Consider the following 27,803-nt stretch of genomic DNA (forward strand, 5'->3'; position numbering starts at 1 on the left):
ACTTCTTTCAGTTTACTCAATTCCCTTCGCAAGTCCATAACGACATTTTCCACTTTCAGTTTTGCCTCCTCCATTTCAGCTTTATCACGAGTGATTATCTCAATCGTGTGTCCTAAATTCACTACCTCCTGTTGAACCCGATTTAGATTCACGTCGAGTGAGTCTCTCTGTTGAGTTAGTATCTCTACATCTTTCTCCTCCCTTACTAGCTCTTCCACTAGAGCATCAATCTCCATTAACAAGCCATTTTCTTTCTCCACACCTTCAATTTTCTTCACAAGTTAAGAGATTACCTTCCCATTCTCTTCCTTCAACTATTTGAGACAGAAAGAACTCTCACTCAGCTCAGCCACTTCCTTCTCTAACCTTTCAATCTTCATTTCTAAATCTTTCTTTTCTTTCTCCATTTTCTCTTCCATTCTCATCCTCTTTCTTCTTTCTTCCATTTTCTCTTCCATTCTCATCCTCTTTCTTCTTTCTTCCTTAAATTCTCCTTCCCGCCATTGGAGCTCTCTCTCTTCGAGCTCAAGCTCTATGTTATCCGATTGTTCATCCTTCTTTGATTTTCTCGTCTCCGATATCGTGATTTAGCCAAATTTGCTGCATATCACCTCATTTCCAACAGTTTCCACCACCTCACGACTTTCACCATCGTCTTTCGCGCCGCTGTGTTCTTTTGTTTTCAAATGACCCATTCTGCCATAATTGTAACGTTTGTCGGAGTTACAATTATTCGCATAGTGACCATAATTTTGACATTTATAGCACTGGATGTTGGAATAATATCCTTGACCACATCCTTGACTGCGTCCTCTTCCACGCCAATTTGCTTGGCGCGACTGTCTCTTCTCCTTATAATTTTCTTCATAACTGCTGCCTTGACCACCTCGACCATTTTCGCATCTTCCACGATCTCTACCTTGAACATTTTGATAGTAGAGTACATTTTCATCCTTTATTGATGCTTTAGTTTGAAGTACTTGATCGAGTGTCTCCTCCTTCTTGTTACGTTGCTCGTGTGCCTCGAGAGAACTGGCGAGCTCATCGACCATGAACGTCACTAGGTCCTTTGACTCTTCTATCGCACATACAACATTCTTGAAGTTGTCAGTTAATGATCTCAAGATCTTCTCCACAGCCCGTGTCTCAGGTAACATTTCTCCGTTTCAATTTAGTTGATTTGCCACGGTCTGTACGAGCGTAATGTAGTCAGATACATTTTCTGACTCCTTCATCTTCATGCTCTCTAGCTCGCCACAAAGAGTTTGGAGACGCACTTGCTTGACTCGGTTGGTTCTTTTGAACAGCTTTTCTAATGTGTCTCACGCTTCTTTTGAAGTAGTTGCCCTGGCAATCTTCTCAAAGGCCGACTCTTCAACGGCTCGGAACAGCATATATAATGCGGCCTTATCCTTTTATCACAATTCTTTTAACGCCTTGTTTTGTGCCACTGTATAACCTGTGGTATCTTTTGGTTCTTCGATCACCTCCCATGCGACTTGAGAACCGAGAAGAGCTTTCATTTGGATACTAAATTCTCTTAGTTCGTCTTTGTTAATCGTGATAGCGGCATTTGACCCATCATATTTGTCATTGGCTCTGATGCCAATTTGTTAAAATAAAACTCACGAATTTGTGATGTAACTCTCACACACACTAAAAATTGAACGCTCCGATACCGCTTTGTGAAAGTACTACTCGCGTAGTTGTGAAGGAGATGTCGAGAGGGGAGAGACAAGGAGACAAAGAATACTGGGGAGAGACAAGGAGACAAAGAATATTGAAAAGCCTTTTGTATTACACTGTATTGCTTTTTGTTTTTCTTTTCTCATTTCTTTCTGTTTTTCTTTCTCTTGCTCTCTTTCTCTTGTTCTCTGTTCTTTAAGTGATTAGGTATTTTTTTCTACTACTAATAGTAGGGTGAGAGAAACTCTCATCCACTCCCTAAAAACTACCATCACTCCCTCAGAAATTCAGGGGACTTATTCTTTCAACTTGTCTTTAATAAAGTTTATTTTAAACGAAAACTAACCTTCAGCATTTAAGTTTATGCCAACATTGTCCTCTTTGGGCTTTCCCTCTCGTGCTTCCCTTCAAAGTTTTTAAAACACGTTTGTTAGGGAGAGGTTTCCACACCCTTAGAAAAGATGTTTCGTTCTCCTCCCTAACCAATGTGGGATCTCACATATTCAACAAAATTGCATGAGTGAGAGGCAAAAGGAATAAATTCTCACAATGAACAATCTTTAGGTCCTAGCATTGTGAATGCAGATTGGAACAAATTGAAAAAAAAAAAAAAAAAAAAAAAAAATCAAAATTGGTTATTTCCTCTCCCTCAACTTACTAAATTTCTCATGTCTTTGGCACATCTCTCCCTCAAATCTTGACCATTTACATGTTGGGAATAAACTTAAATGCAAAAAAGAAAAGGGTCGTTTTGATTTTGTTAATTTTAGTAAGGCCTTTTGAAATTTGAGTACAAACGGCCAACAAAGAAGGAAAAGGCCAGAGAAAAATATAAAGGGCCAAGAATCACTAGAGTAGAAAGTGGGTTATGGGATAGCTAATTTTAGATCTTAGAAACCCTATAAATTGATTCGTTCTCATTGTAAATTGCAAGAGAGCAAGAGCAAGAGCAAGAGCAAGAGCAAGAGCAAGAGCAAGAGCAAGAGCAAGAGACAGAAAGCAAAGTGTACAGTGTAATAGAAAAGAGTTTTTCCAAAATTTCTTTTGTCCCCTTGTCTCTCCCCTCTCGTCACCTCCTTCACAGCTTCGTGAGAGTTATTTAAACAAGTTGGTTTCAGAGCGAGCGTCTATTTTCTACAAGTTGGTACCGGAGCGGATTGTTATTTTCATTAGAGCGAATTTTATTTCAACAAATTGGTATCATAGCAAATTTTATTTCAACATATTGGTATCAGAGCCGATGGCGAACATGATGGGACAAATGCCGCTACGACGATTGACGAAGATGAACTACGAGAATTTGAGCATCCAAATGAAAGCTCTTCTCGGTTCTCAAGACGCATGGGAGGTGGTCGAAAAAGGTTTCGAAGAACCAAAAGATACCATGGGTTATATGGCAGTGCAAAACAAGGCGCTAAAAGAATTACGATCAAAGGATAAGGCAGCATTATACATGCTGTTACGGGCTGTTGACGAGTCGGGTTTTGAGAAGATTGCAAGGGAAACTACTTCAAAAGAAGCGTGGGACACTTTAGAAAAAGTGTTCAAAGGAACCAGCCGAGTCAAGCAAGTGCGTCTCCAGACTCTACGTGGCGAGTTGGACAGCATGAAGATGAAGGAGTTAGAAAATGTATCTGACTACATCACGCGCGTACAGACCGTGGCAAATCAACTAAATCGAAACGAAGAAATGTTACTCGAGACGCGGGTTGTGGAGAAGATCTTGAGGTCGTTAACAGACAACTTCGAGAATGTTGTATGTGCCATAGAAGAGCAAGGGACCTAGCGACGTTCACAGTCGATGAGCTCGCCAGTTCTCTCGAGGCACACGAGCAACGTAAGAAAAAGAAGGAGGAGACACTCGATCAAGCGCTTCAGACGAAGGAATCAATAAAAGATGAAAAGGTACTCTACACTCAAAATGTTCAAGGTAGAGATCGTGGAAGCTGTGGGAATGGTCGAGGTGGTCAAGGTAACAGTTACGAAGAAAACTATAAGGAGAAGAAACTATCGAGCCAAACAAATTGGCGTGGAAGAGGACGCAATCAAGGACGCGGTCAAGGATATAATTCCAACGTCTAGTGTTACAAATGTCAAAAATATGGCTACAATGCGAATGATTGTAACTCCGAAAAATGTTACAATTGTGGCAGAATGGGGCACGTTGCAAAAGCTTGTCGAGCTGAAAAAAGGGTGGAAGGAACAACCAACCTAGCTATGGAAGACGTAACAGATGAAGGTCTTCTCTTGATGGCTCAAGATGAAGAGAACATCAACAACGACACTCTGTGGTACCTCGACTCAGGGGCAAGCAACCATATGTGCGGTCACGAGCACCTATTCAAAGATATGCAAAAGACTGAAGATGGTCATGTGTCATTTGGAGATGCGTCAAAGGTGGAGGTCAAAGGCCGAGGTATGATACATTTCTTGCAAAATGATGGAGTAATGGGGTCAATCCAAGATGTTTATTACGTACCAGACCTCAAGACCAACATATTAAGTATGGGGCAACTCACAGAAAAAGGTTACTCGATATTCCTAAAGGACTTCCTGCTACACCTGAAGGATAAGAAAGGGCGTCTGGTTGCTCGAGTCGAGATAGGAAGAAATCATATGTACAAATTGAAGTTAAGAAGCATACGAGAAAAGTGTTTGCGTGTCGACGTAGAAGACAAGGCATCACTGTGGCATCTCCGCTTTGGTCACCTACATCATCGCGGCCTAAAGGAGTTAGCGAACAAGAATATGGTACATGGGCTACTAAACAAGGATTTTGAAGGAAAATTTTGTGAAGAATGCATGCTCAGTGTCACAATCATGCTCGTCCAAGGCGTATTGCCCATGGCCGCATGCCCATGACAAGCCAAACCCTTTATGTCTTTTCATATTCTAGTGTTTTACTTTTGTATTTCTAGGAAGTATGACGTTTCAGAAATATCATGTCTAGGCCTACCAGACATGAAATGCTTCAGAATATACTATAGGGGGATACGACTAGTTGTCAAATTCTCCCTACCCAAGGTTATATACTGTGAGTCGTTATTTCTCTCTTGCTTGCTTATATAACGTCTCTTTCAAAAATCTCTCTCTGCCCTCGTTTTCTAAAACCTTCTCTTAAAACCGAGGCCAAAGGCTCGACCATACGTCGCTTGGCCGTAGGCGACACAAGAACGAAGTGGCTTAACTCACTTGTCGTTGGAAAGTGAGTGCCGCACAATTGCAAGTCCGCTGCCATCAAGAGTGCGATTGTGACACTCAACAAGCATGCGAGAACCTCAATTCAAAAGAAAGTTGAATTTTGGGCTAAACAACCTCTCGAGTTGATCCATACAGATATATGTGGACCAATTAACCCCAAGTCCTTCAGCGGAAAGAGGTATTTCATTTCCTTTATCGATGATTACTCACGGAAAACATGTTAGATAAAAGCCTGTTGGTTTCCTTATTTAGGTTTACACGTTTCATTAGTTTATTAAATACTTTCATTTGACCATTTGACAAACACGTCGAATGGATTACCAATTTTGTAGGCGGCCATTTCAAAAGAAATGGCACGGATTTAGTTGGCCACTCTCCATCATTTTTAGGATAGTTAATTGTTTAAATAGGTGAATCTGTTGACAGGAAAAAACCACCTGATTTTAAGCACTGTCAAAATTTCAGCAATTCTCTCTCTTTGTTATTTTACGTGTTTTATTTTCTTCCAACAACTTCCCGTCAACGATTTCCTCTCACCTAAAAGAAAAGGATTTCCGTGACCGATTATCGAAAAACAACAAAACATGGGCTTACTTTCTGAAAGGAAAATCCGAGTCATTCGAGGTGTTCAAAAAGTTCAGTAATGGTGAAGAAGGAAACTGGTGGACACATCAAAGCTGTACGATCCGATAGAGGTGCCGAGTATACTTCGAGGCTTTCATGGAGTACTGCGAGGAGCAAGGCATAAGGCGATTTCTAACCGCGCCGTACACCCCTCAACAAAATGGTGTGGCCGAGAGAAAGAACTGGACCATTTTTGACATGGTTCGCTCAAGGCTCAAGAGCGAGCAAAAGGATGCCGAATGAATTTTGTGCAGAAGTCGTGCAATGCGCCATCTACGTACATAATCGATGTCCACATGCGAAGTTAGATGATCAAACACCACAAGAGGCTTGGAGCGGACAAAAGCCTACAATCTCTCATCTCAAAGTGTTTTGTAGTGTAGCTTATGCTCATGTAATGGACCAACGAAGAACGCAAAAGGTATATCTTTATTGGATATGATGAAAAGACAAAAAGGATACAAACTACTTGACTAGATTAGCAAGATGATGATAGTGAGTCGCGATGTGCGAGTAAATGAAACAAGCGAATGTGACTGGAACAATTCGACGAAAGTCAGTATCGAAGTAGGAGAATAATTAGTCAATGCACCAACAAGTGCACCAACAGACTCAGAAACTTCCAATGATGAAAATGAACCATGACAATCCAAAATGCAGAGTTTGCGAGATTTGTATGACTCATTAGATGAGGTACACCTTGTATGTCTTTGTTAAATAAAAGTCATGCCTTATTTAGGTTTGTAAAACGTCTGAATTCACGCGAATGGAGGAGCGTGATTCTAGGAGCCATTGTTTTGGCAATTTGGGCGAAGTCTTCGTCCACTTCTTCTATTTTTGTATAATTGGTTTTTCTATTTTTGTAATTAGATTTGTTATTTAAACCGTTCAACTGGAGTAAAACAAAACATCGAGTCTTCAGCAATATCAGCGAATCTCTCACTCTCTCTCCTTTTACTTCCGCTAATTTTTCCTTCGAAGAAACCTTCGGCCAATTTTTCGTCGACACTGTCTTCCGAATTGCCAGAGTCAACAAGTGGTATCAGAGCCTCGTTGAAGCGATCGGTAGTATACCATCACAGAAGAGCCAACCTATCAACAATCAAGTTGAATAGCTCAAGTGGTTAGAGTGTCGACCTAACAACACATAGGTCTCAGGTTCGAGTAGAAGAAAATGCAAAGGGCAAAAATAAGCACATTGTGGGGTCCATCCCGAGCAGGCTCGCTCACTCCTCCACGCCGCCGGTCAAGTGCAGGCATCTCCATCACCACCACGAAGAGGCCGACGCCGTGATGACGGGCATCGAGTTGTCGTTGAGCGAGTGATCAGGGAGACAACAACCGACGTCGTTCAGTACTCGATGTTGACAAGGTCCAACTACAACGAGTGGGCCTTGTTGATGCGCGTCAACCTACAGGCGCAAGGGTTATGGCACGCTGTCGAGCCAGAGGAAGGAGAAACAATCGAGTACCGGGAGGGATCGGCTGGATGTCCCACGGGCGCACGCGCGGGAAAGATGGGAATCAAACGAAGGAGTCGACCAATGGCAGGCCGATCCAATGCTCGAACTGTGGGAAGAGAGGACACCTGAGCAGAAATTGCTGGAGCAAGCTCAGGAATAAGGAGAAGGCCGAAAAGGCCCATGTGGCTCAATCCGAGGAGGACGAGCCAGCTCTCTTCATGGTAACTGCATGCGTCCCCAATTTCGATTCCAACTGCATGCGTCCCCAACTTCGATTCCAAATCCGACGACGATGTTGAACCCAAGAAAGAGCTCCAGTTGGGCGTAGCAAAGATGGCACCAGCTGGGGAGCCAATTCAACTGGAGGAGGAGCGAGTGTTCGCTCAGATCGGCGAGAGGGACGAGCAACACGAGCAACGACAATGGATCCTTGACACAGGGGCAACAAACCATATGACCGGGGCTAGATCTGCGTTCTCCGGGGCAACAAACCATATGACCGGGGCTAGATCTGCGTTCTCCGAGCTGGACTCGGGGATCCGTGGGACGGTGAAATTCGGCGACGGCTCATCGAAGGGCGCGACACCATCCTGTTCGTCAGTAAGGGAGGCGAGCATCGCAAGCTGATCGACGTCTACTTCATCCCGAGGCTCAAGGCTAACCTTGTGAGCCTGGGTCAACTCGATGAGACAGGTTGCTTCATTTCCATCGAGTGCAGACTACTCAAAATCTGCGATAATCAACGACGGCTGCTCACGCAGGCAAGGCGCACGACAAACCGTCTTTACATCCTGGAGTTAGAGATAGACCAATCCGTCAGCCTCTCGGCCAAGACCGAAGAGGTATCTTAGAGGTGGCACGCAAGGTACGGACACTTAAACTTTCCTGTCCTAGAAAAGCTCCAGAAGAAGGAGTTGGTGCACGGCTTGCCAGAAATCAAAGGCGTGAACAAGCTGTGCGACGGGTGCCTCATCGGCAAACAGAGGCGCACACCCTTTCCGTCTCGAACAGCCTACCGAGCCTATGAGCCGTTGGAGCTTGTACACGGCGATATCTGCTGGCCCATCAAGGCGGCGACCCCAGGCGGTAAGAGTCTCTTCCTCCTGTTAGTCGATGACAAAAGCCGCTTCATGTGGCTGACTCTGCTGCAAGCGAAAAGTGAGGCGGCAGAGGCGGTTAAGCGCATTAAAGCGCGGAGGCCGAATGTGAGAAGAAGATGCGAGTGCTGCGCACAGACCGAGGTGGAGAATTCACCTCGGCAAGTTTCAGTAAGTACTGCGATGAGATCGGCATACAACGGCACCTAACGGCGCCCTACTCCCCCCAACAGAACGGAGTGGTAGAGCGCCGAAATCAGACCATTGTCGGGACAGCAAGGTCATTGTTGGTGACGGCCGGGATGCCTGGGAGATTCTGGGGAGAGGCAGTAATGACGGCTGTCTATCTCCTCAATCGGTCACCAACCCGGAGCCTCGACGGGAAGACGCCATATGAGGTCTGGTACAACAAAAAACCAACAGTACATCATTTTCGCGTGTTCGGCTGCGTCGCATACATGAAGGTAACACGTCCCCATCTCGCCAAGCTCGATCCCAGGGGGCTGAAGGTCGTCTTCATCGGCTACGAACCCGGGAGCAAGGCGTACAGACTCTATGATCCTGTAGGGGGGCGAGCTCACGTGTCTCGCGACGTCGTCTTCGACGAAAGCACCTTTTGGCAGTGGAATGACGTGATCGAGGCAGACCGTAATCCAAATCAATTCACGGTGGAGTACCTCGTCACCGAGCCTGAAGAAGGAGGAGCCCAGCATCAGGAGACGTCACCGCCACCAGCAGGTGCACCACCTGAACCAGTGGAATTCGCAACACCACGGACTGCGGATTCGACGCTGGATGCCGATCACGATACTGATCTGGAGGCTAGGTACCGGAGGATGGATGACCTAGTGGGAGGAGGTGAACCACCTAGACTAGCAGCGCGCGAGCTCGAAGAAGTGGCCGAACTACATGCCGTCAGTGCAGATGAACCAAACACCTTCGCCGAAGCAGAAAAGAACCCGTGCTGGCGGAAGGCAATGCAGGAGGAGATGACATGCATCACTGAGAACCAGACATGGAGTCTGGAGGATATGCCACCGGGACACCGAGCCATAGGGCTCAAATGGGTCTTCAAACTGAAGCGCAACGAAAAAGGAGAAGTTGTGAAGCACAAGGCTCGTCTGGTGGCGAAGGGCTACGTCCAGAAGCAAGGAGTGGACTTCGAAGAGGTATTTGCGCCAGTAGCAAGGTTAGAATCCGTTCGTTTCTTGCTGGCAATTGCGGCACATTCCTCTTGGGAGGTTCACCATATGGACGTAAAGTCTGCTTTCCTTAACGGAGAGTTGAAGGAGACCGTCTATGTTCGTCAACCACCTGGCTTCCTGGATAACGAACACCCTAATAAGGTACTGCGCCTGCACAAAGCACTCTACGGGCTTCGACAAGCCCCACGAGCCTGGAACGCGAAGCTCGACAGTACCCTACTGTCACTGAATTTCAAACGTTGTGCCTCTGAGCATGGCATGTACACGTACGGCCACGGCAAAAAGCGACTGATCGTGGGAGTGTACGTCGACGACCTCATAATCACTGGAGGCGACGTGGGAGTCCTCGAAAGGTTCAAGAAGGAGATGTCGAAAAACTTCGAGATGAGCGATCTCGGTGTGCTCAGCTACTACCTCGGCATCGAAGTGCAACAGAACTCTTCCGGCATCTCCATCTGCCAAAGTGCATACGCGAGGAAGCTGCTGGACACAACTGGGCTTGTGGACAGTAATCCTACCAGGACGCCAATGGAGGCCCGACTTCAACTAAGGAAGGCCGGCACTACAACGACAGTAGACTCCACCAATTACCGCAGCATTGTCGGGAGTCTGCGCTATCTGGTAAACTCTCGTCCTAATCTTGCTTACTCTGTTGGCTATGTGAGCAGGTTTATGGAAGCACCTAGGGAGGAGCATCTAGTGGCTGTCAAGCGCATCCTGCGCTATATAGCCGGAACCAGAGGCTGGGGTGTAAGATATTGTGCAGGGAGCGGAAAGGAGAAACTCAAGCTGGTTGGCTAAAGTGATAGTGACATGGCCGGTGACGTCGATGATCGTAAGAGCACCAGCGGAATGATCTACTTTCTCTCAGGCGGTGCGATCTGCTGGCAATCAACAAAACAGAAGGTGGTTGCTTTGTCTTCCTGCGAAGCAGAATACATCGCCGCTTCGATGGCAGCAACACAAGGGATCTGGCTTGCACGACTAATGGAAGAACTCATCGGGAGAGAAAGCGATCCACCAATGCTATACGTAGACAACAAAGCTACGATCTCCCTGATCAAAAATCCAGTTTTGCACAACCGGAGCAAGCACATAGAAATCAGATTCCACTACATTCGAGAATGTGCAGATCGAGGGCTCATCAAGATTGATTTCATTCGAACAGAGGAACAACTTGGAGACATTTTCACCAAGTCCCTGGCGCGGGTGAAATTCGAAGAACTACGCTCAAAGATCGGAGTTCAAATAATAAGGTACAGCTTTTAGGAGGAGATTGTTAAATAAAAGCCATGCCTTATTTAGGTTTGTAAAACGTCTGAATTCACGCGAATGGAGGAGCGTGATTCTAGGAGCCATTGTTTTGGCAATTTGGGCGAAGTCTTCGTCCACTTCTTCTATTTTTATATAATTGGTTTTTCTATTTTTGTAATTAGATTTGTTATTTAAACCGTTCAACTGGAGTAAAACAAAACATCGAGTCTTCAGCAATATCAGCGAATCTCTCACTCTCTCTCCTTTTACTTCCGCTAATTTTTCCTTCGAAGAAACCTTCGGCCAATTTTTCGTCGACACTGTCTTCCGAATTGCCAGAGTCAACAGTCTTCTGGTAGATGCTGAAAATATCAGCTTTGAAGAGGCGGTGCGAGACACGAAGTGGCAAACTGCCATGGACGAGGAGATTAAAGCGATTCATCGCAACAACAAATGGGAAGTGATAGAATTACCGAAAGGAAGTTAGCCCATAGGTGTGAAGTGGGTATTCAAGAAAAAGATGAATGCTCATGGCGAGATTGAACGGTACAAGACGTGACTTGTTGTGAAGGGATACAAGCAAAAGGAGGGAACCGACTATGACGAAGTGTTTGCTCCCGTCGCTAGAATGGAGACAATTCGATTGATCATTTCCCAAGCAGCCCAATTCAAATGGCCGATTTTTCAAATGGATGTCAAGTCAGCATTCTTGAATGGTATGCTTGAAGAAGAAGTATACCTCGAACAACATCCCGGGTATGTGAAAAGTGGAGAAGAGAAGATGGTACTCAAATTGAAGAAGACACTTTACGGGTTGAAACAAGCACCGCGAGCATGGAATACTCGTATCGACACATACTTCAAAGAGAACGGGTACAAGCAATGTCCCCACGAACATTCACTTTATACAAAGAAGAGTGGAGATAATATGATACTTGTCGCTCTCTATGTCGATGACCTCATCTTCTTAGGAAACAATGATGAAATGATAGAAGAGTTCAAAAGCACAATGACGCGAGAATTTGAGATGACAGACTTTGGCTTGTTGAAATTTTTCCTCGGTTTGGAGGTTAAACAAGGAGAAATAGGTATTTTTATATCATAGGAGAAATATGCAAAGGAAATTTTGAAGTACAAGATGAAAAATTGCAACTCGGTATCAACACCAATGGAACCAGGTGCAAAGCTCTCAAAGTACGATGAAGGAGAACGAGTAGATGCAAATAGGTACTGAAGCCTGGTGGGAAGCCTTCGCTATCTTACATGCACAAGGCCAGATCTTTCATTAAGTGTCGGCATAATAAGCCGGTTAATGGAGGAGCCAATTTATTCACATTGGAAGGCGTTGAAGCGAGTCCTACGATACGTCCAAGGAACGTTGTCACTTGGGTTATTCTACTCAAAACCAGAAGATTACAAGTTAGTCGATTACTCTGACAGTGACTGGTGCGAAGACATAGACGATTGGAAAAGTACATCGGGTTATGTATTCTTCATGGGCAACATAGCATTTACTTGGCTTTCAAATAAACAACCGATCGTGACACTCTCGATGTGTGAAGCTGAGTATGTAGCAGTATCTTGGTGTGTGTGTCACGCAATATGGCTTAGAAATTTGTTGAGTAAGATGGAGCTAAAGCAACGAGGTGCAACCGTAATACAAGTTGACAACAAATCAGCAATTGAGTTGGCCAAGAACCCAATAAACCATGAAAGAAGCAAACACATTGACGTTAGATTTCATTTTATTCGAGATCATGTGAAGGAAGGAAACGTGGAAGTGCAGCATGTGGCAAGTCAGAATCAAGTTGCGGACATCTTTACAAAATCGCTACCGAAAGTACTTTTCAACAAATACAAGAAGATGATTGGCATGACAGATGTTAGAAACATTTAAGTTCATGCCTAGTTTTGTTGGGAATAAACTTAAATGAAAAAAAAAGAAAAAAATGGTAGTTTTGATTTTGTTAATTTTAGCAAGGACTTTCCAAATTTGAGCAGTAAAAAAGAAAAGGCGAGAAAAAAAATAAAAGGCGAAGAATTACTCTGTTAAGGAGTGGGTTATGAGATAGCTAATTTTAGATCTTAAAAACCCTAATTCGTTTTCATTGTAAAATGTAAGAGCTAGATAGCAAGAGTAAGAGACAGAAAGCAAAGTGTAAGTGTAATAGAAAATAGTTTTTTCAAAATTTCTTGTCCCTTGTCTCTCCCCTCTCGACACCTCCTTCACAGCTACGTGAGAGTTATTTAAATAAGTTAGTTTTAGAGCGAGCGTCTATTTTCTACTAGTTGGTATCTGGGCGGATTGTTATTTTCAATTGAGGGAATTTTATTTCAACCAATTGATATCGGAGCAAATTTTATTTCAACAATCCTCTCTCTTCTCTCTTGGTTAAGCAGTTGTAACTCTCAAAACTTTTCAAAAACAATTTCTCCACTCACCGATGATAGTAGTTGCGCTCTCACACCCACACCACAAGATTTCAGTGAGTCCCATCTCAATCCCAATCGTGCCGTCATCGTCGATAGTGGTACACCATTCGACTACATAAGTCCATTCTCTACATTTTAGAGTTGGATTTATTAGATCATATATGTATTGGATTATTAATGAATCATGTTGCAAAAGGCTTATATAAAGACACTAGGTAGAGATTTCAAAACAACTCAATTTAAGAAGTGAAAACATCTCTTCGTCGATTAGAAGGTAGATTTAAATGTTGAGAGAATTCGTCCTCCTCTAACATAAAATTTTACGTTGCTCCAACAAAATGGTATAAGAGCCAAAAATGTCAAGGGAAGATGTCGTTGGGTGGTGTACCACTGCCACGTCTACTAAAGTCGAACTACAACAATTGCAGTATTCAGATGCAAGCCTTACTCTGAGCATAAGATGTGTGGGATGTGGTTGTGGACATTTACACCAAACTGGAGCAAATCGAAGACACAAAAGTAAATGATATTTGGTCGCAAAAGCAAGCACGAATGAAGTGCAAAACTGCGTTGTACCTATTATTTCAAGCAGTTGATGAGTCAAAGTTTTAGAAGACAGCAACTGCAATAATGTACAAAGAAGCATGGGACACGTTTGAAAAAGTTTTTAGGGGGGCTGATGAAGTAAAACATGTACGACTCTAAACATTATGCGATGAAGATGAAGATGAAGGAATCAGAAGGCATATTTGACTACATCACGAAGGAAGGTTTTATTATTTTGATGCTATACTACCCTATAATATATTGTGCTATGTCATGTTGTGCTATGTTGTAGTACGTTATGTTTATAAGCTATGCTATAGTGTTATTATGTCATGTTGCAGTGGAATCATGTTTATGCTATTGATAACCTATAATGTGTGAACATTCATACACTATGCCATGTAACAATGTTAATACGAAAGATTTGACAGGAATTATGTATGGATGATTTATAGGCTTGTTGTGTTGTTACTAAATGGAGGTTTGGCTTGCATCATAAAATTATGTCATGATATTAAGCTATGGTGATCTCATACATTTTTGTGTATCATATGCATCGGCTGCTTCTCCATTATGATTAGTATGGATGCATACCTTGTAACATTTATGTTCACCATGATGTTATGCGGGTCCTTTCCCTCTGTGGTGTCCAGTAGCATCAACGTGTGCTAGGTCGACGAGCGACTTAGGGGGTACGCCACTTGGTGGGTCCATATGGACGCGTGTGGACCATGTGTAACGAAGTATTACATATCAATCCTGCCTGAACTTGAAGGATAGGTCTAAGGCCATGCCATGATGTATTTATGGGCGCGCGTGGACCGTGTCTAAGGCCATGCCATGATGTATTTATAAAAGGATAGGTCTCTCCATATCGCGTGTGTTTGCATTTTCCAACTCCAATACAAATGTTACTTATTGAATATTTCTTAAAATACTCAAGTCACGTGCTACTCTTATTTTTTCAGGTAAAAGTAAGGCACCTCTGTATGGATGACGATATTCTGATGAAGGCCATAGAACCAGAGTTAGGCTAGTCGCATTCATGTCTATTTGGTAGTCCTCAAGTTAGATTAGGTCTTTTATTTAAATTCATGTCATTTATATTTCGCCTTCTTGTTTCATAAAAATTTCATTTTAAAGAATTTATTATGAATGTTATGTTTATGGCACCTTTTATGAAATATTTTAAATGAATGTTTTCTGCACGTATTAGTCATGTCATGCATGTAGTGGCGACCTTGTTTTTAATAGAAAATAAGGTCGTAACAGTTGGTATTAAAACTCTAAGAATTATGTATTCTAGCCTACAATCAAGACTCAGTATGTTTCCATAGCCTTACAAAAAGCGATTTGTCACTATTAGGTATGCCTTGAGAAAAATAATAAATGATATTACTATGTTATATCATGACTTACTATGCATGGGATGTGAATGCTACGTGATGTAGTGATGAACATGTTTAGATTTAGCAAGATTCATACTGTGATTATGAAGTTAATAGTCTCACGAAAAGAGGTTAGTAGGCTACTTACCACTAGTCTACTCATGTAGCACTCACATCCCATGCACAAAAAGAAATGTCTCGACTCAAGATAGTTTATTGTCTCAACAATGGTATGATATTGTCCATTTTGACCGTAAAGCTCTCATGGTTTTGGGACTCACTCTCAATAATCCTCAACAATCCTCCCCTCGAACAATTCTCCCAATGATATTGATCATTATTGGGGTATGACATTGGAGTTAAGAAATTTATACAAACTCCCAGTAGTAATTTGTGATTGTGTATACTTATCTATAAAACTAAGCAATATTTTAACCTTTTTGGCGCAGTTATTGGGGAATTTAATTGAATTTTCTTTTTCTCAAGGGAGTAGTAGTTTAGAAGTGCATGAATGATAGTACTGGTTTGGAATTACTACTTGATCTTGAAATTTAAAGAACATTAAGGTAGAGACTGAAGAACAACGAACGCAAGCTACAAACGCTCAACAGAAATGCATGGTTGAACACACAATTGATTCCTGGCCGTTTGAGAAACTTTGTTAAGTGAGGCTGGGGAGAGATTCAAGGTAGAAAGTGTTGTCATCATGAAATGGAATTTTTTTTATGGACTAAAAATTACTACAAAACAAATGGCGGATGATATTGTCAAAGACTAGTATCTAACAACTATCAATGGTCAGATGTGAGAGTAATCTAGGAAAGAAGACCATATGAGTAATACAAATCAAAACAAAATGATGTTGCTGAAAAGATGAACAGAACATTGAATGAGCAGGCAAAGAGTACGAGGATTCATTATGGATTGTCAAAGACATTTTGAGCCGATACTGTAAATACAACAGTCTACTTGATCAATAGAGAGTCGTCAATACCCTTGGGGTTCAAGTTGCAAGAGGAAGTATGGATAGGAAAAGAACTCAAGTACTCTCACTTGAGAACTTTTGGTTGTACTGCGTATGTTCGTGTTGATCCAAAGAAGAGTGACATTTACTATTTGCTTAATGACTTGAGCCCTTACGATTTATATGAGCTCTATCATCCTAGCTTAATTAATAACTTTCAATACATATTTTTACATATTTTTACATATCTTTACATAGAGGTACGTATTTACATGAAAAGAAAGAGTACAATAATAGGAAAAAATCAAAATAAAAAAGGTGCCAAAAGAAGGAAAATTGAATGGAAATTTTTTTTTTTTTTTTTTTTTTTTAATTAGTTTAACGACTATTCAGTCATTGAGATGATGATATCTACAAAGGTGGTTGTGAATCCAAAAATGGATCATTGAGATCATAGATCGTGTCTTCATCTTCTTCCTCTATAATAGAAGGAGAAGATGTTGAACCGACTGATGTGGCTTCTTGAAGAAGCTTTTGAAAATCAGCTTCCGAAGTTGTCTGGGCTAATGCGGCGAGTAGCCTCGACTTTGAATTAAGGAATTCAGAGGTCTTCTTCTTGGATAAATCCTGAAGGTGGCCATTCTCAGATAGCCAGACCTTTACCGCTTTGATGTCTGCGTGGGTATAAGTATATTTATCCCACCATTTGATTTTGATAATTTTGAAGACATGTTTTATTTGGTCTTCGGTCTCTTTTATTTGAAAATTCCAAGTTAATATCCAAGGAATTTGAAAATATACGCAAAAGCGCATGGTCAATGGAAATGGGATTTTGAATATGTTTTGAACAAAATAGTGGAACGATTCTTGGATTGGAACTGGAAATATATCTTTGGCTGATCCAAAGATTTTTCACCATTTGATGAACCAAAATGGGTAATGAATTTTATGAGCATTTTGGCAGAATTGAATGAACCATGAATGCTCGTAATTTTGATACCAAATGACATTGAACCATGCCATCTGATAGTCTCTGTATGAGTAAGAATGAGGAACAAAAGGTTTTGAGAATGTCTTTTCCGTGTATGGGTCTTGATTCCAATACGTCGGATTCATGACTTTAAAAATTTTTAATTTTGAATACGCGATTTTCGAAGGATCATCGCGACTCGGAATATGAGTAATTTCGACGGACTTTGTGTCGACTAGAATGAATTCATAAAACCTTCTGGTTTTATGAAGATCTTCTGGGATATAAAAGAATCCCGATGGATAGGCCTTTTTAACGACTTCGCCGATTTTCGGGTCGTCGTATTCTGGTTCTACCAGAGCTTCTGGTATAGACACAGATTTTTGAAAATAGGTTTTGATTTCAGGAACTGGAGAAAAACGAACGGGAACAACCGCGTCCGAGTAAGTCGAGGGGACAGAAGGTCCCTTTGAAGTGGAAGAGACAGTGGGTCTCGATGGAGTAACGGCAGATGGCCGTATTGAAGAGGCTGAAGGCCTCGTCGGAGTGATAACCTCCGCCTGTTTTTGAGAAAGCTTTGCTTTAGATCTGGTCACCAATGTGAAGCCAGAATCCATTGCATAGCTATCGGATGTCATTGGAGCAGGTGTGCTTGAAGAAGCATTGGGCTTCTTCCCTTTTTCTATCACTTTCTTTACTGTTGAGTAATTTTTTTGAGTAGAATTCCATATTCCAGAATGGAAACGGACAATGGATTCTTTCTTGTCAAGGGACTGTTTTAGGATTCCTCCATATCCAATATCGGATGCGTCGGTCTCCACTATTAAACTAGCCCTTGGGTTTATCAGCGATAAACACGGAATTGACTTGACAAGGGATTTGATTTTTTGGACTGTTTTGGTATGTTCTTCAGTCCAGGGCTTTGGATTCTTTTTGAGTCTCTCAAAAAGTGGCTTGCAGATGGGTCTGATATTTTGAAGGAAATCAGACACATAATTGAGGCATCCCAAAAATCTTTGTAGTTGGGTCTTATCTGTAATTTGATCTGGAAAGTTTGAGGCAAACTCAATGGACCTTTGAATGGGTTTTATTAGACCCAAATGAATTTCAAATCCCAGAAAACGTATTTTTGTTTGAAAAAGTTTAATTTTGGGTTTAGACACAACTAAACCGTTTCTTTTGACTATCGTCAAAAATGTTTGAAGATGCTTAAAGTGTTGATCGATGTTTTGAGAAAAAATTAGAACATCGTCAATATAAACAATTGAAAAGTCTTGAAAAGGATTGAAAATATCATTCATAATCTTTTGAAATTCGGATGGAGCGTTTTTTAGCCCAAATGGCATAACGTTCCATTCGTATTGTCCAAAAGGGACATTAAAAGCCGTTTTGTACTTGTCTTTTTCTGAAATCTGGATTTGCCAAAATCCTGATTTCATGTCAAATTTTGAAAATATTTTTGCATTTGAAATTCTTTGCATTAAATCTGATTTATTTGGAATTGGATATCTAATCCATTCCAAAACCTTATTTAAGGGTTTGTAGTTAATTACCAGTCGCGGGACTCCACGTTCCTTTTCTGCCTGGTTGTTGACATAAAAAGCCGCACATGACCAGGGGCTCTTTGATGGTCTAATAAGGCCTTTCTGCAAAAGATCATTAATTTCTGCTTTGCAGAATGTTAGTAATTCTTTATTCATTTGAATAGGTCGGGCTTTCGTAGGAATATTTTTCTCCTCGAAAGCTTTGATATAAGGAAGATCAACTATATGTTGTTTCCTATTCCAAAAGGCATTTGGGATATTTGAACAAACTTCTTTTTCTAATTGAGTTTGTAAAGTTTTGATTTTAAACTGGACAGATTTGTTTTGAATTTGCTCTTCTATTCTTTTGAATGAAATTTCTTCTTTCAAAAAAGAAATTTGTTTTGCTTTGTAATTTAATACATTTATTGATTGAATAATTGTATTCCTTTGAAGGTTATTTATTTCGCTAATCCTTATGGGGGAAAGAAAGTTAAATTTTATCTTCTTTCCTAAATTTCGCTAATCCTTATGGGGGAAAGAAAGTTAAATTTTATCTTCTTTCCTAAGGCTTTTGATTCTAACCCTTTTTCAGTTATTCTAAAAGGATATAATTGAGTAATGAAAGGAGTACCTAGGATTAGTTCTTGTCCTAAGTCTTTTACTAGAAGGAAGGAATTTACGAAGCAAATTCCATCATTGCAAACATGAACTTTTGATAGTTTGTAATTAATTTTGAGTTTGTTATTGTTAGCACCTCTAAGGCCCTCAGTAGTTTTTTCAAAATACTTTGTAGGTATTAGGCCTTCTTGAATGCAATTTTGATCGGCTCCAGTATCTATGAGAGCCTTTAGTGTGATTTTGAAATCATAAATTTTTAAGGTAACGAGAGCGTACCATTTTTGAAATTGAGAAGTGGTGATGGCTCCAACGAAGGAACTTTGAAAATCTTCTTCGTCCAGGTTCGGTTGCGCCGTTTCCTTTTGTGCTGGCAGCCTTTCCTGAAGATTGAGAATTTCTTGACGAAGCGTATAGGATTCTGACCTGGTTTCAGATCTTAGCGCCTGTATTTCTTGTTTGAGATTATTAATCTCTCTTTGTAAATCTTGAGTAGTGAGTTCCCTCGGTTTTTCAAATCTTTGGAGAACAGATTGGAGTCTGTAGGGATTTCTTTCTTCTTTTTCAGTTGGCTTAGAAATTGTCATGGCATCCCTAAGTCGTTGAGCAATCTTCTGTTGAATTTCTGGGTCTTGAACCTTTTCTACTACTTCGAGTAGAATTTCTTGATCTTTGGTAAGGACATTTATGCATCCTTCGCACGTCCTTTTTCCTTCTTGTTCTGATTCGTATTCTGTGCTAGAATATGAATCAGATTCTTCTTGGAGTTCGAGGATTTCTCCCTCGCTTGATTGCTCTGAGTCGGTTAGGGTCAGTCGCAATAGCTGATTTTTCAGCTCTTGATCTATATCCAACTCATTGATCTTTCCTCTGATTGGACACTTGTTAGCATAGTGTCCTTCTTCACGACATTTGAAGCAAGTTTGCTTTTTCTTTCCTCTATGGGTTTTTGTAGGAATATACTTCCTTCTTAAATATGTTGGCTTCTGAGACTGCACGGGTTTATTCCGATATGTTTCTCTAGGCCTGTATGAATGATAAGGTTTTGGATGCGTCTTAACCTTCTTTCGCCTGGAGGTTGAGGGAGCTTCTATTCCCTTGCATCCATATTGATCGCAAAATCTACCAAGCTCTTTTCTGTTTGATATCGAAGAATTGAGCTTGTTTTGAATCTTTGACTCATTACAAAGTCTGAGCCCTTCTTCTATGATGAAGGATGCTATGGATCCGTATGACAAAGTTTGCCATGGAATTGTTCCATTGTACTTTGTCTTAAGACCATCTTTGATCCTCCTTGAGAAGTGTTTTGGTAGTCCATTGACGAAATTCTCTTTCCAGAATTCCAACGAACTATCTGTTCTAATAAGAACTTTGCTGAAGTACATGTCTTTGTACCACCTGAAATCACCTAAGGTAGGGCATTTCAGATTCATGAGTATTTCGGCGGATCTCTCCTGGTATTTTAGAGGGTCGCCGACGAAGAATTCTATGAGGGTATATATGAGGGTGTTGACAGCATCCTCTACCCTTTCATGTTGTACCTCGGTCCTAGTTGATGGACCTTCTTCTTTGATAATTTGAGTAGTTGGTCTAATGACATAGTGGTTTAATATCTGTTGGCGAGTTGTTTCGTCGAGATATTTGTCCCACCAATCCTTGAGTTGCCCGGTAAATCCGGTTACCAAAACTTGAGCTATCTGATGGTCGGATTTATGGTCTTGTAATTTATACGCGTCTGCGGCCATCATCATCTCATTGACAACATTCATTATCAGATAGTCAGACAATCCATCGATATTCCATTCATAGATTGCTAAACCATCGTAATGAGCTTGAGTTTGTAGTGTCTTTTCTTCGAACTGGATATCTGGAAAAGACGGTTGAGGATACCAGTTTTTCTGATTACTGGCATTATTTTGACTTCTTCTAGAGATCCTTTCAATTCGATTGTAGAAAGGTTCTTCTCTCTCATTTGCAATCTCGTCTTCGAATTCTTGGTTCTCGTCGTCATTGTTAACGACATTGACAGATGAATCATGAGGCGTCATGGCCGGATTTAATATCCTGTCTAACTTTTCTTCTATCTTGGCCATCGCAGCCTCTTCTTTTGAAATCCTTTTTGTAAAGATTTCGAGATTTGCCGGTCTGAGTATTGGTATTGACTCATCAACCTTTGGTACAGAGCTGCTTGCCTGTTCCTGCAGACTACCTGATTTCTTTGAGATTTTTCCCTCGATACTTTCAAGTTGAGTAGCGATCGTGGATAAAATCTTATTTGAATAATTGTTTTGATGCTGGATATTCTTGATATCTTTTAGGGTCGGATTACCCTTTTCTAGTCCTTCCGGAATATGTTTGAAAGGGCTAGCTTTGACATTTTCTCCGTAGTAGTTGTCGAATTCGACTTCTTCTAACGGAGGATGTTTCGAATATACCTCGCCTCTTTTGGTAGTCTTCCAACTCCTCTGGGTCAAGGTGCATATCTGCAGAATATTTTCTTCAAACCATTCGAAGAATGGTATATTTTCTTTGATGGCTTCAATATGAGAATACCACTGAGCTCTTAATTCATTTCGCTCAGCCTCTTTGTAGGTTTTGAAGAAGGCATTTCTTTTTGAAGAGTTGGTAGTTGACATAAAATCTGCTTTCAAAAATTCTGTCTATCTGGAAATCAGCTGTAATGACATTTAGCTGGCTTTCGTAGACGGATTGAGTATCCATATCCGTATGGGTTGGAGACCTTGAGCCATCTTCATAGTGGATTGACGCCCTTTTTTTATCATAACTGACCTCTTTTACCTAAGGGGTCATACATTGATCTTGATATTCCTGAAGTACTTGGTCTAGAACTCAGGAATTCTTTTACTTTCGACTCTGACGAAGGTTCTTCGCTGAATTTTATTTCAACGCTTCCATCGTCATGTTCGATGATTTGGACTGGATTTTGAGATTCTTTCCTCTTTGGAAGATTTGCATCTTCTATTTTCCAGAGAGTGCTTCTGGTTATTTGATCCCAAGAGAGTGTTTTTGGGACAGTCACTGATGATTTTCCAATATTTGCTTCTATGAGCATAGTCGATCCTTTTGGTGAGGATCTTAATGCTCTTGGGGAAATGTTTGTATTCATGAGCTTATAATAAACCCTGAATATGACGACTGAAGAATGAGTTTCAGCCTTGATGTTTAAATTTTTTGACTGTAAATCTAGCATGAGAGCTGATAATATGTGTGGGTCGTGGAGAGACAGAGTAAAGTTTGGATAACAATTGAAATAGACTGGTCCATTCTCTAAATTGGATTGAACCATTCCCAATAAGGAATTTGAGAAATCTTCATGTCTCTTATCTCGTAAGGAGATAAGAACTGGGATATCTAATCCAAGTCTGAACAATGGTTTTACCGCGACTTGGACAAGACCGACATGGAGATAGTTAAACTCTTCACGATGTTGGAGTATAAGAGATCTTGAAAAAAGATTCAGAGATTCCCTATTGCTATGAATTGGGATGTTCTTCTCTGAGAATTTGATGCATGATCTTTGAGTAAAATTGAAGGATGAAATTTGGTAGATAGTTTTAGGATCTACCTTTGGAATAGTCCAATTTTTGAGTTGATCTTCGATTCTAGCAATCTGGTATTCTTGATTGACAGTATTTGAGATTGTGAGATTTTCTCCTCTTCGATGTTCATTTGAACTTTCTTCTTCATCGGTAGAGCATTTGAGATGGCTTGATTTTCTGAGCTTTCTAAGAAATTCGTTCATAAGATAGATAAGATAAGAGCAGGATGATTTTTCTCTGAATTGTTTGATTGATATGATCTAGAACGAACACACACAGATCATCACATCCAACGACTGTCAAGTTTTTAAAAACACCCTCAAAGGTTCTAAGAATTTAAGGTAGTGACATTAAGGAGGAAGGTAGTGTAATTTTTAAGAATAATATCCCATCAAAGGAAAAATACCTTAACTCATTAACTATTCCAGTAGCAATTGAAAGGAAGGAGTTGGCCGAGCTTGGTGTGATCTGGGAGTGAGCATTAACCTAATGTCGATGTTCATCTTCAAAAAGCTACGCATTGAGGAAGCTAGACCCACAACAATGACGCTTCAATTAGTAGATCATTTGATCACTCATCCTATAGAATTGAAGACATTTTATTCACGTAGACAAATATATTTTTTATAGACTTTATTGTCTTGGATTATGAAGCAAACAGTAATGTACCAATTAATTTGAAAAGATCGTTCTTAAAAATAGGTAGGACATTAGTAGATGTTCACAACGGAATTATAATGCTTAGAATGGGTGATCAACAAATAAAATTCAATATCAATCACAATTTGAAATATCTAATAGAGAGAGAGGAATGTTTAGCAATCTCTAAATTGATAGAGAACCTAGCAGAACAGGAGACGTGCAATGATCCTCGTATGCAAACATAACCAACTACTTAGCCATCAATTTCGGAGGAAAAAGAACAACATAACAAAAAAAAAAAAAAAAAAAAAAGTCAAATAATCCCTTCCACGTATAATTGAGCTCACTTATCTACGGAATAGGTTTATTGGGATGAAGTGGGCAGAGTTAGTCAATTTGTCTACGATGACCTATATGACAGTGAATGTTTTCTTTGTCTTTGACAACCCTAAGATGAAATCCATAGTGACGTCTTCTCACTTCCATTGAAAAACACTTAGGGGTTGTAGTAGTCCTCGAGATCACTACCTTCATGCTTTAATCTGTGAGCAGGTCAAGCATTGACTTACCTATTTTGCAATGACCCATTTCATCTCTTGCCACGAATAGTAGGACTTCAAGTCCCGTACAACTCGAGACTTTCTAATCTGTTTTAATCCCTATAACCATGAAAATTTGTCTTAATTAACAACCTAATTAGTGAATTGGTGTTAAAACCAAATTTTCCAAAGGTCATTAAATAAGAAGATTTTTAAAGAGTGAAGGGAATTAGGGTTAGAGAATGGAGAGAGAGGGACAAAAGTGAAGGGGTCGGATGTTGGCAATGTCTTACACACAATTCCATGCATTGTCGTAGATGAAAACGACATGTAGTCCCATCCCTGTCGGTTGATTCCATTCATTAATGCTATTTTTCAAATTGTGACTCAAATCTATTTCAATTCACAATATATATATATATATATATATATATATATATATATATATATATATATATATATATATATATATATATATATATATACATCACGTAGAACTCAGATAAATGTACCTAAAATTATCCATATTACCCTACTTTTTTTACCCTACCTTCGCTTGGTTGGCATAATTTAAAACATATTTACTAAGTTGTCGTAATGTCTCAAAGTTGTTGTAATGTCTCTGGTCGTGTTCTAGCTAGCCTTTTCATGGGCCTTACCTATGCTCAATGTCATTTTCCTAATATTGACATACTTTCATAGCCTCAATGCCAATATTGTCCTTGCCGTTATTTTTAATAAATTATTTAACACAAATTTCAACGATACTGACCAATAATCGATGTCTAAGGTTAACACGTGTCATAACAAACATAACATATCATCGACATATCATATCATAGACGTATCATAATCATATTATTTCATAACATATCATAGTCATATCATTTCATAAATATATTAAAGTGATATCATTCCCTATACATATTATAGGCACGTCATTTTATAAACATTTCACACATTTGACACGTGTAGAACTACAAAACACGTGTCATCATACAAACATATATTTCTAACTATACCAATAGTAAGACTACTTACTCTAGCTCCAAATTTGCTTGCTTTTGTCCTTTGGATTCGTTCTCACTCTTATGTCCAGACTTCACTTATGTTGTCCGATTATTTTTTGTTTTTTAAATTGTATTTTGAATTCTTAATAAAATTCTAAAATAAAAGATAAATTTTGATACTTTTATAATTTTGAAAATGTATATTTTAAAAAAGATTTATAAAAAAACTTAATAGTAAAACACACACACAATAATCATATATCAATGATTACACAAGACATTAAAACGACACGACAATTAATTTTCTACAATTTTCATGCATGTGAACAAATCCTAAAATTACTAATAAACCTCACATATTTATTTGTCAAAAATTAAAAAAGATAAAAAATTTATTCAAAACTTACCACTCCAAGACATAAAATTAAAAATTTTAACTCATTGGATAGAATTTTAAGATGGCCGTTTGATGAGAGGTTTTATTTGAGATACTCGAGATTAAGATTGTGAGGTCCCACGTGGGTTTGAGTGGAGAACGAAGCAATCTCTCTCTAATAAACGCGTTTTAAAAATCTTGAAGGGAAGCTCAGAAGTAAAAGCCCAAATAGGACGATATCTACTACTAATAGGCTTGAACCATTACAAAGATGCTTGAAATAGGATGCTTGAAATAGGGTGTATGTGAATAAGATAAGTATGATGTTGCACCAGAAATGTTTTTATTATAATATAGAGACAAAATCCAAGGTCTTTATAAGCAAAATTGTTGAGAAATAAAAGGTATAAATTACTCAAAGAAAAGTTGCCTCAAAAGAAAGCTTCGTAGAAAGATGGTCGAAAAGGTATCAGCTGTTTCATTCAATGGCTTCCTTCAGCTATTGCTTTTCATCTTTCTTTTCTTTCTCCTCGTCACAGCCACAGGTAACCAATACCAAATTTACTCATAAACAAGAAAGAAAAAGCTTTTGGAATCAAGAGGATTGAGTATTAACTTTTGTTATTTCATGGTGATAGGTTCTTCGGGTGGAAGGCGTTTGATAGAAGGGACGAGCCGATCCGAGGACAATCCACTCGTCGAAAATCACGATGGGGTGCTTGGGAACGACTTGGTAACGATGGACTATACTCTGGTAAGGAGTAACCGTCCAGTTCATAACCAGCAAACTAATGTGTGTTGAAAGAATCAGTAATGTTCTGAGAGTATAGAATAAATCTCGTGTGTGTCATGGTTTTTTTTATTATATGAGGAAAGTTCCGAGTGTTAGATGTATCATAGTGTGAATTGAATAAAGAATAAATCATAATTACTATAAAACATACTCGTAACCGAGTTATTGACAATTACTTTTCAAAAGATGATCGTCTCGCATACTTAAATTTTTATGATATAACAATGATTGTGATTCATAATTCATAGACTCAGAAAGAATTATGGCAAGGAGCTCTCACAAGAGTTAATTTTTGCTTTTCTAAGCAGACCGACTATTAGATCTTCATCGTTTGGGATTCTCATAATGCACCTCCTTTGGCATTATAGCGATGTCATATTCACCCTGACGAATAAGTCAACACCGGGATTCTCATAATGCACAAACGCTCCATTGACCCACAAAGCTCTTGCTAGCACCTTCTTTATTTGTTGGAGTACCACATTGACTAATTAAATAGAAGATATTGGTATATAAAAGACACTATCTCCATTGATTCTGTGGATAATATCATACTAGTGTAGAGGGTTGTTGTTCCTATCAAAGTCATCCACCTACTTACCGTCATTCATGCCTCAATCGGAGCATATCGAAATGAATATTTGAAATAGAAAGTAACACTAAAAAACTTTGTACTAAAAAATGTTACATTCCCTTACTTTCGCTCTTCATCGTTATTGCATAATGTTCTTAAGGCGACGACATTTGTTTCGACATTATAGCTCTAATACCAAATGTTTGTTTTGACCGTCAATCCAAGGATACCAAAATGAATATCTTAAGCATAAATGAGCAGTTGCAAAACACATTTTGTACTAAAAAAATACTTTTGACCACAATGTTTTTTTTACTTCTTTTAAATAAACCTACCATGGATGATTATTTAAAGAAAAAAACACTAATAGTTATTCTTTTAGAAATGTTCCACAACTAATAGTTTGTCACGACCCAATTTTCGAGATTTAGAGAAATGAGACTGCAATGCAGAGACGAAATCAAACACAAATAAAACAAAATTTAAAATAAAAAAAACATTGAAAATGTAGAAAATACTGTAAAATTTCACGTGGTTTAAAAGATATACAACAACAATGCCAAAAAAATTCAAGTTATTTACAAACGGAAAAAGGGGCCAATGATACAAAAGAATATAAAATCTACCCTAAAAAAATTAACTAACGCCTCAAATCGGCACCCCTCTATGACAGTGCAAAACGCTAGGCCCCCAATGAGGGTGGATTGTGAGGTCCCACATTAGTCGGAGAGGAGAACGAAGCATCTCTTATAAGGGTGTGGAAACTTCTCCCTAACAGAGGCTTTTTAAAATCGTGAGGCTGACGGTGGTACGTGACAGGCCAAAGAGGACAATATCTACTAGCGGTGGGCTTGGGTGCTTATAATGGTATAAGAGCTAGACACCTAGCGGTGTGCCAACAAGAACGCTGGGCCCTCAAGGGGCTGAATTGTGAGATCTCATATCGGTTGGAGAGGAGAACGAAGCATTCCTGATAATGGTGTGGAAACCTTTCCCTGACATATGAGTTTTAAAATCGTGAGCCTGATGGCGATCTATGACGGGCCAAAGTGGTCTATTAACCTACCAATGCATGATTACCACACCCCATGATTCAAATTGCTTGCCTTTCTACGAGTTGAGCGTATTGACTCACAATTTATGTCCCATCATCTTTAGTTGAGACATTGTAACAACCTAGATTTCTATTTAAACTAAAATCGTTACTGTATACATATCATAGACATTTATGCAGAAATACTTCATTCAAAACTTTATCATAAAAACATAACCACGAACTTACCTGTTTTTTTAGAAGGTTTTTAAATAAAATAACAAAGATTGAAATAACATAAAGT

The 27,803-nt window shown here is 39.8% G+C and overlaps 1 protein-coding gene and 1 pseudogene across 1 annotated transcript; both read left to right on the forward strand.

Annotated features, from left to right (window-relative positions):
- Positions 1-3,070: 3,070 nt before the first annotated feature.
- On the forward strand, positions 3,071-7,103 carry LOC147787706 (uncharacterized). Its single transcript, XM_087118735.1, has 3 exons — positions 3,071-3,414; positions 3,840-4,437; positions 6,732-7,103. Exons 1-3 carry the CDS (start codon positions 3,071-3,073, stop codon positions 7,101-7,103), a joined length of 1,314 nt encoding a protein of 437 aa, XP_086974861.1.
- Positions 7,104-11,842: 4,739 nt separating this feature from the next.
- LOC147787707 (secreted RxLR effector protein 161 pseudogene) lies at positions 11,843-12,427 on the forward strand (annotated as a pseudogene).
- Positions 12,428-27,803: the final 15,376 nt, after the last annotated feature.

This window comes from Cucurbita pepo, chromosome 16 (assembly GCF_057944985.1).
Source record: "Cucurbita pepo subsp. pepo isolate OVF chromosome 16, ASM5794498v1, whole genome shotgun sequence".
NCBI classification, from domain to species: Eukaryota; Viridiplantae; Streptophyta; class Magnoliopsida; order Cucurbitales; family Cucurbitaceae; genus Cucurbita; species Cucurbita pepo.

Bases quoted from the DNA above. Each gene is read 5' to 3' on its own strand.
- LOC147787706 (XM_087118735.1), top strand. From the start codon at position 3,071: ATGGGTTATATGGCAGTGCAAAACAAGGCGCTAAAAGAATTACGATCA. The intron at 3,415-3,839 runs GTCGTTAACAGA...CAATTGTGGCAG, and splicing joins GTTGTGGAGAAGATCTTGAG to AATGGGGCACGTTGCAAAAG. The intron at 4,438-6,731 runs GTACATGGGCTA...CATCCCGAGCAG, and splicing joins AGTTAGCGAACAAGAATATG to GCTCGCTCACTCCTCCACGC.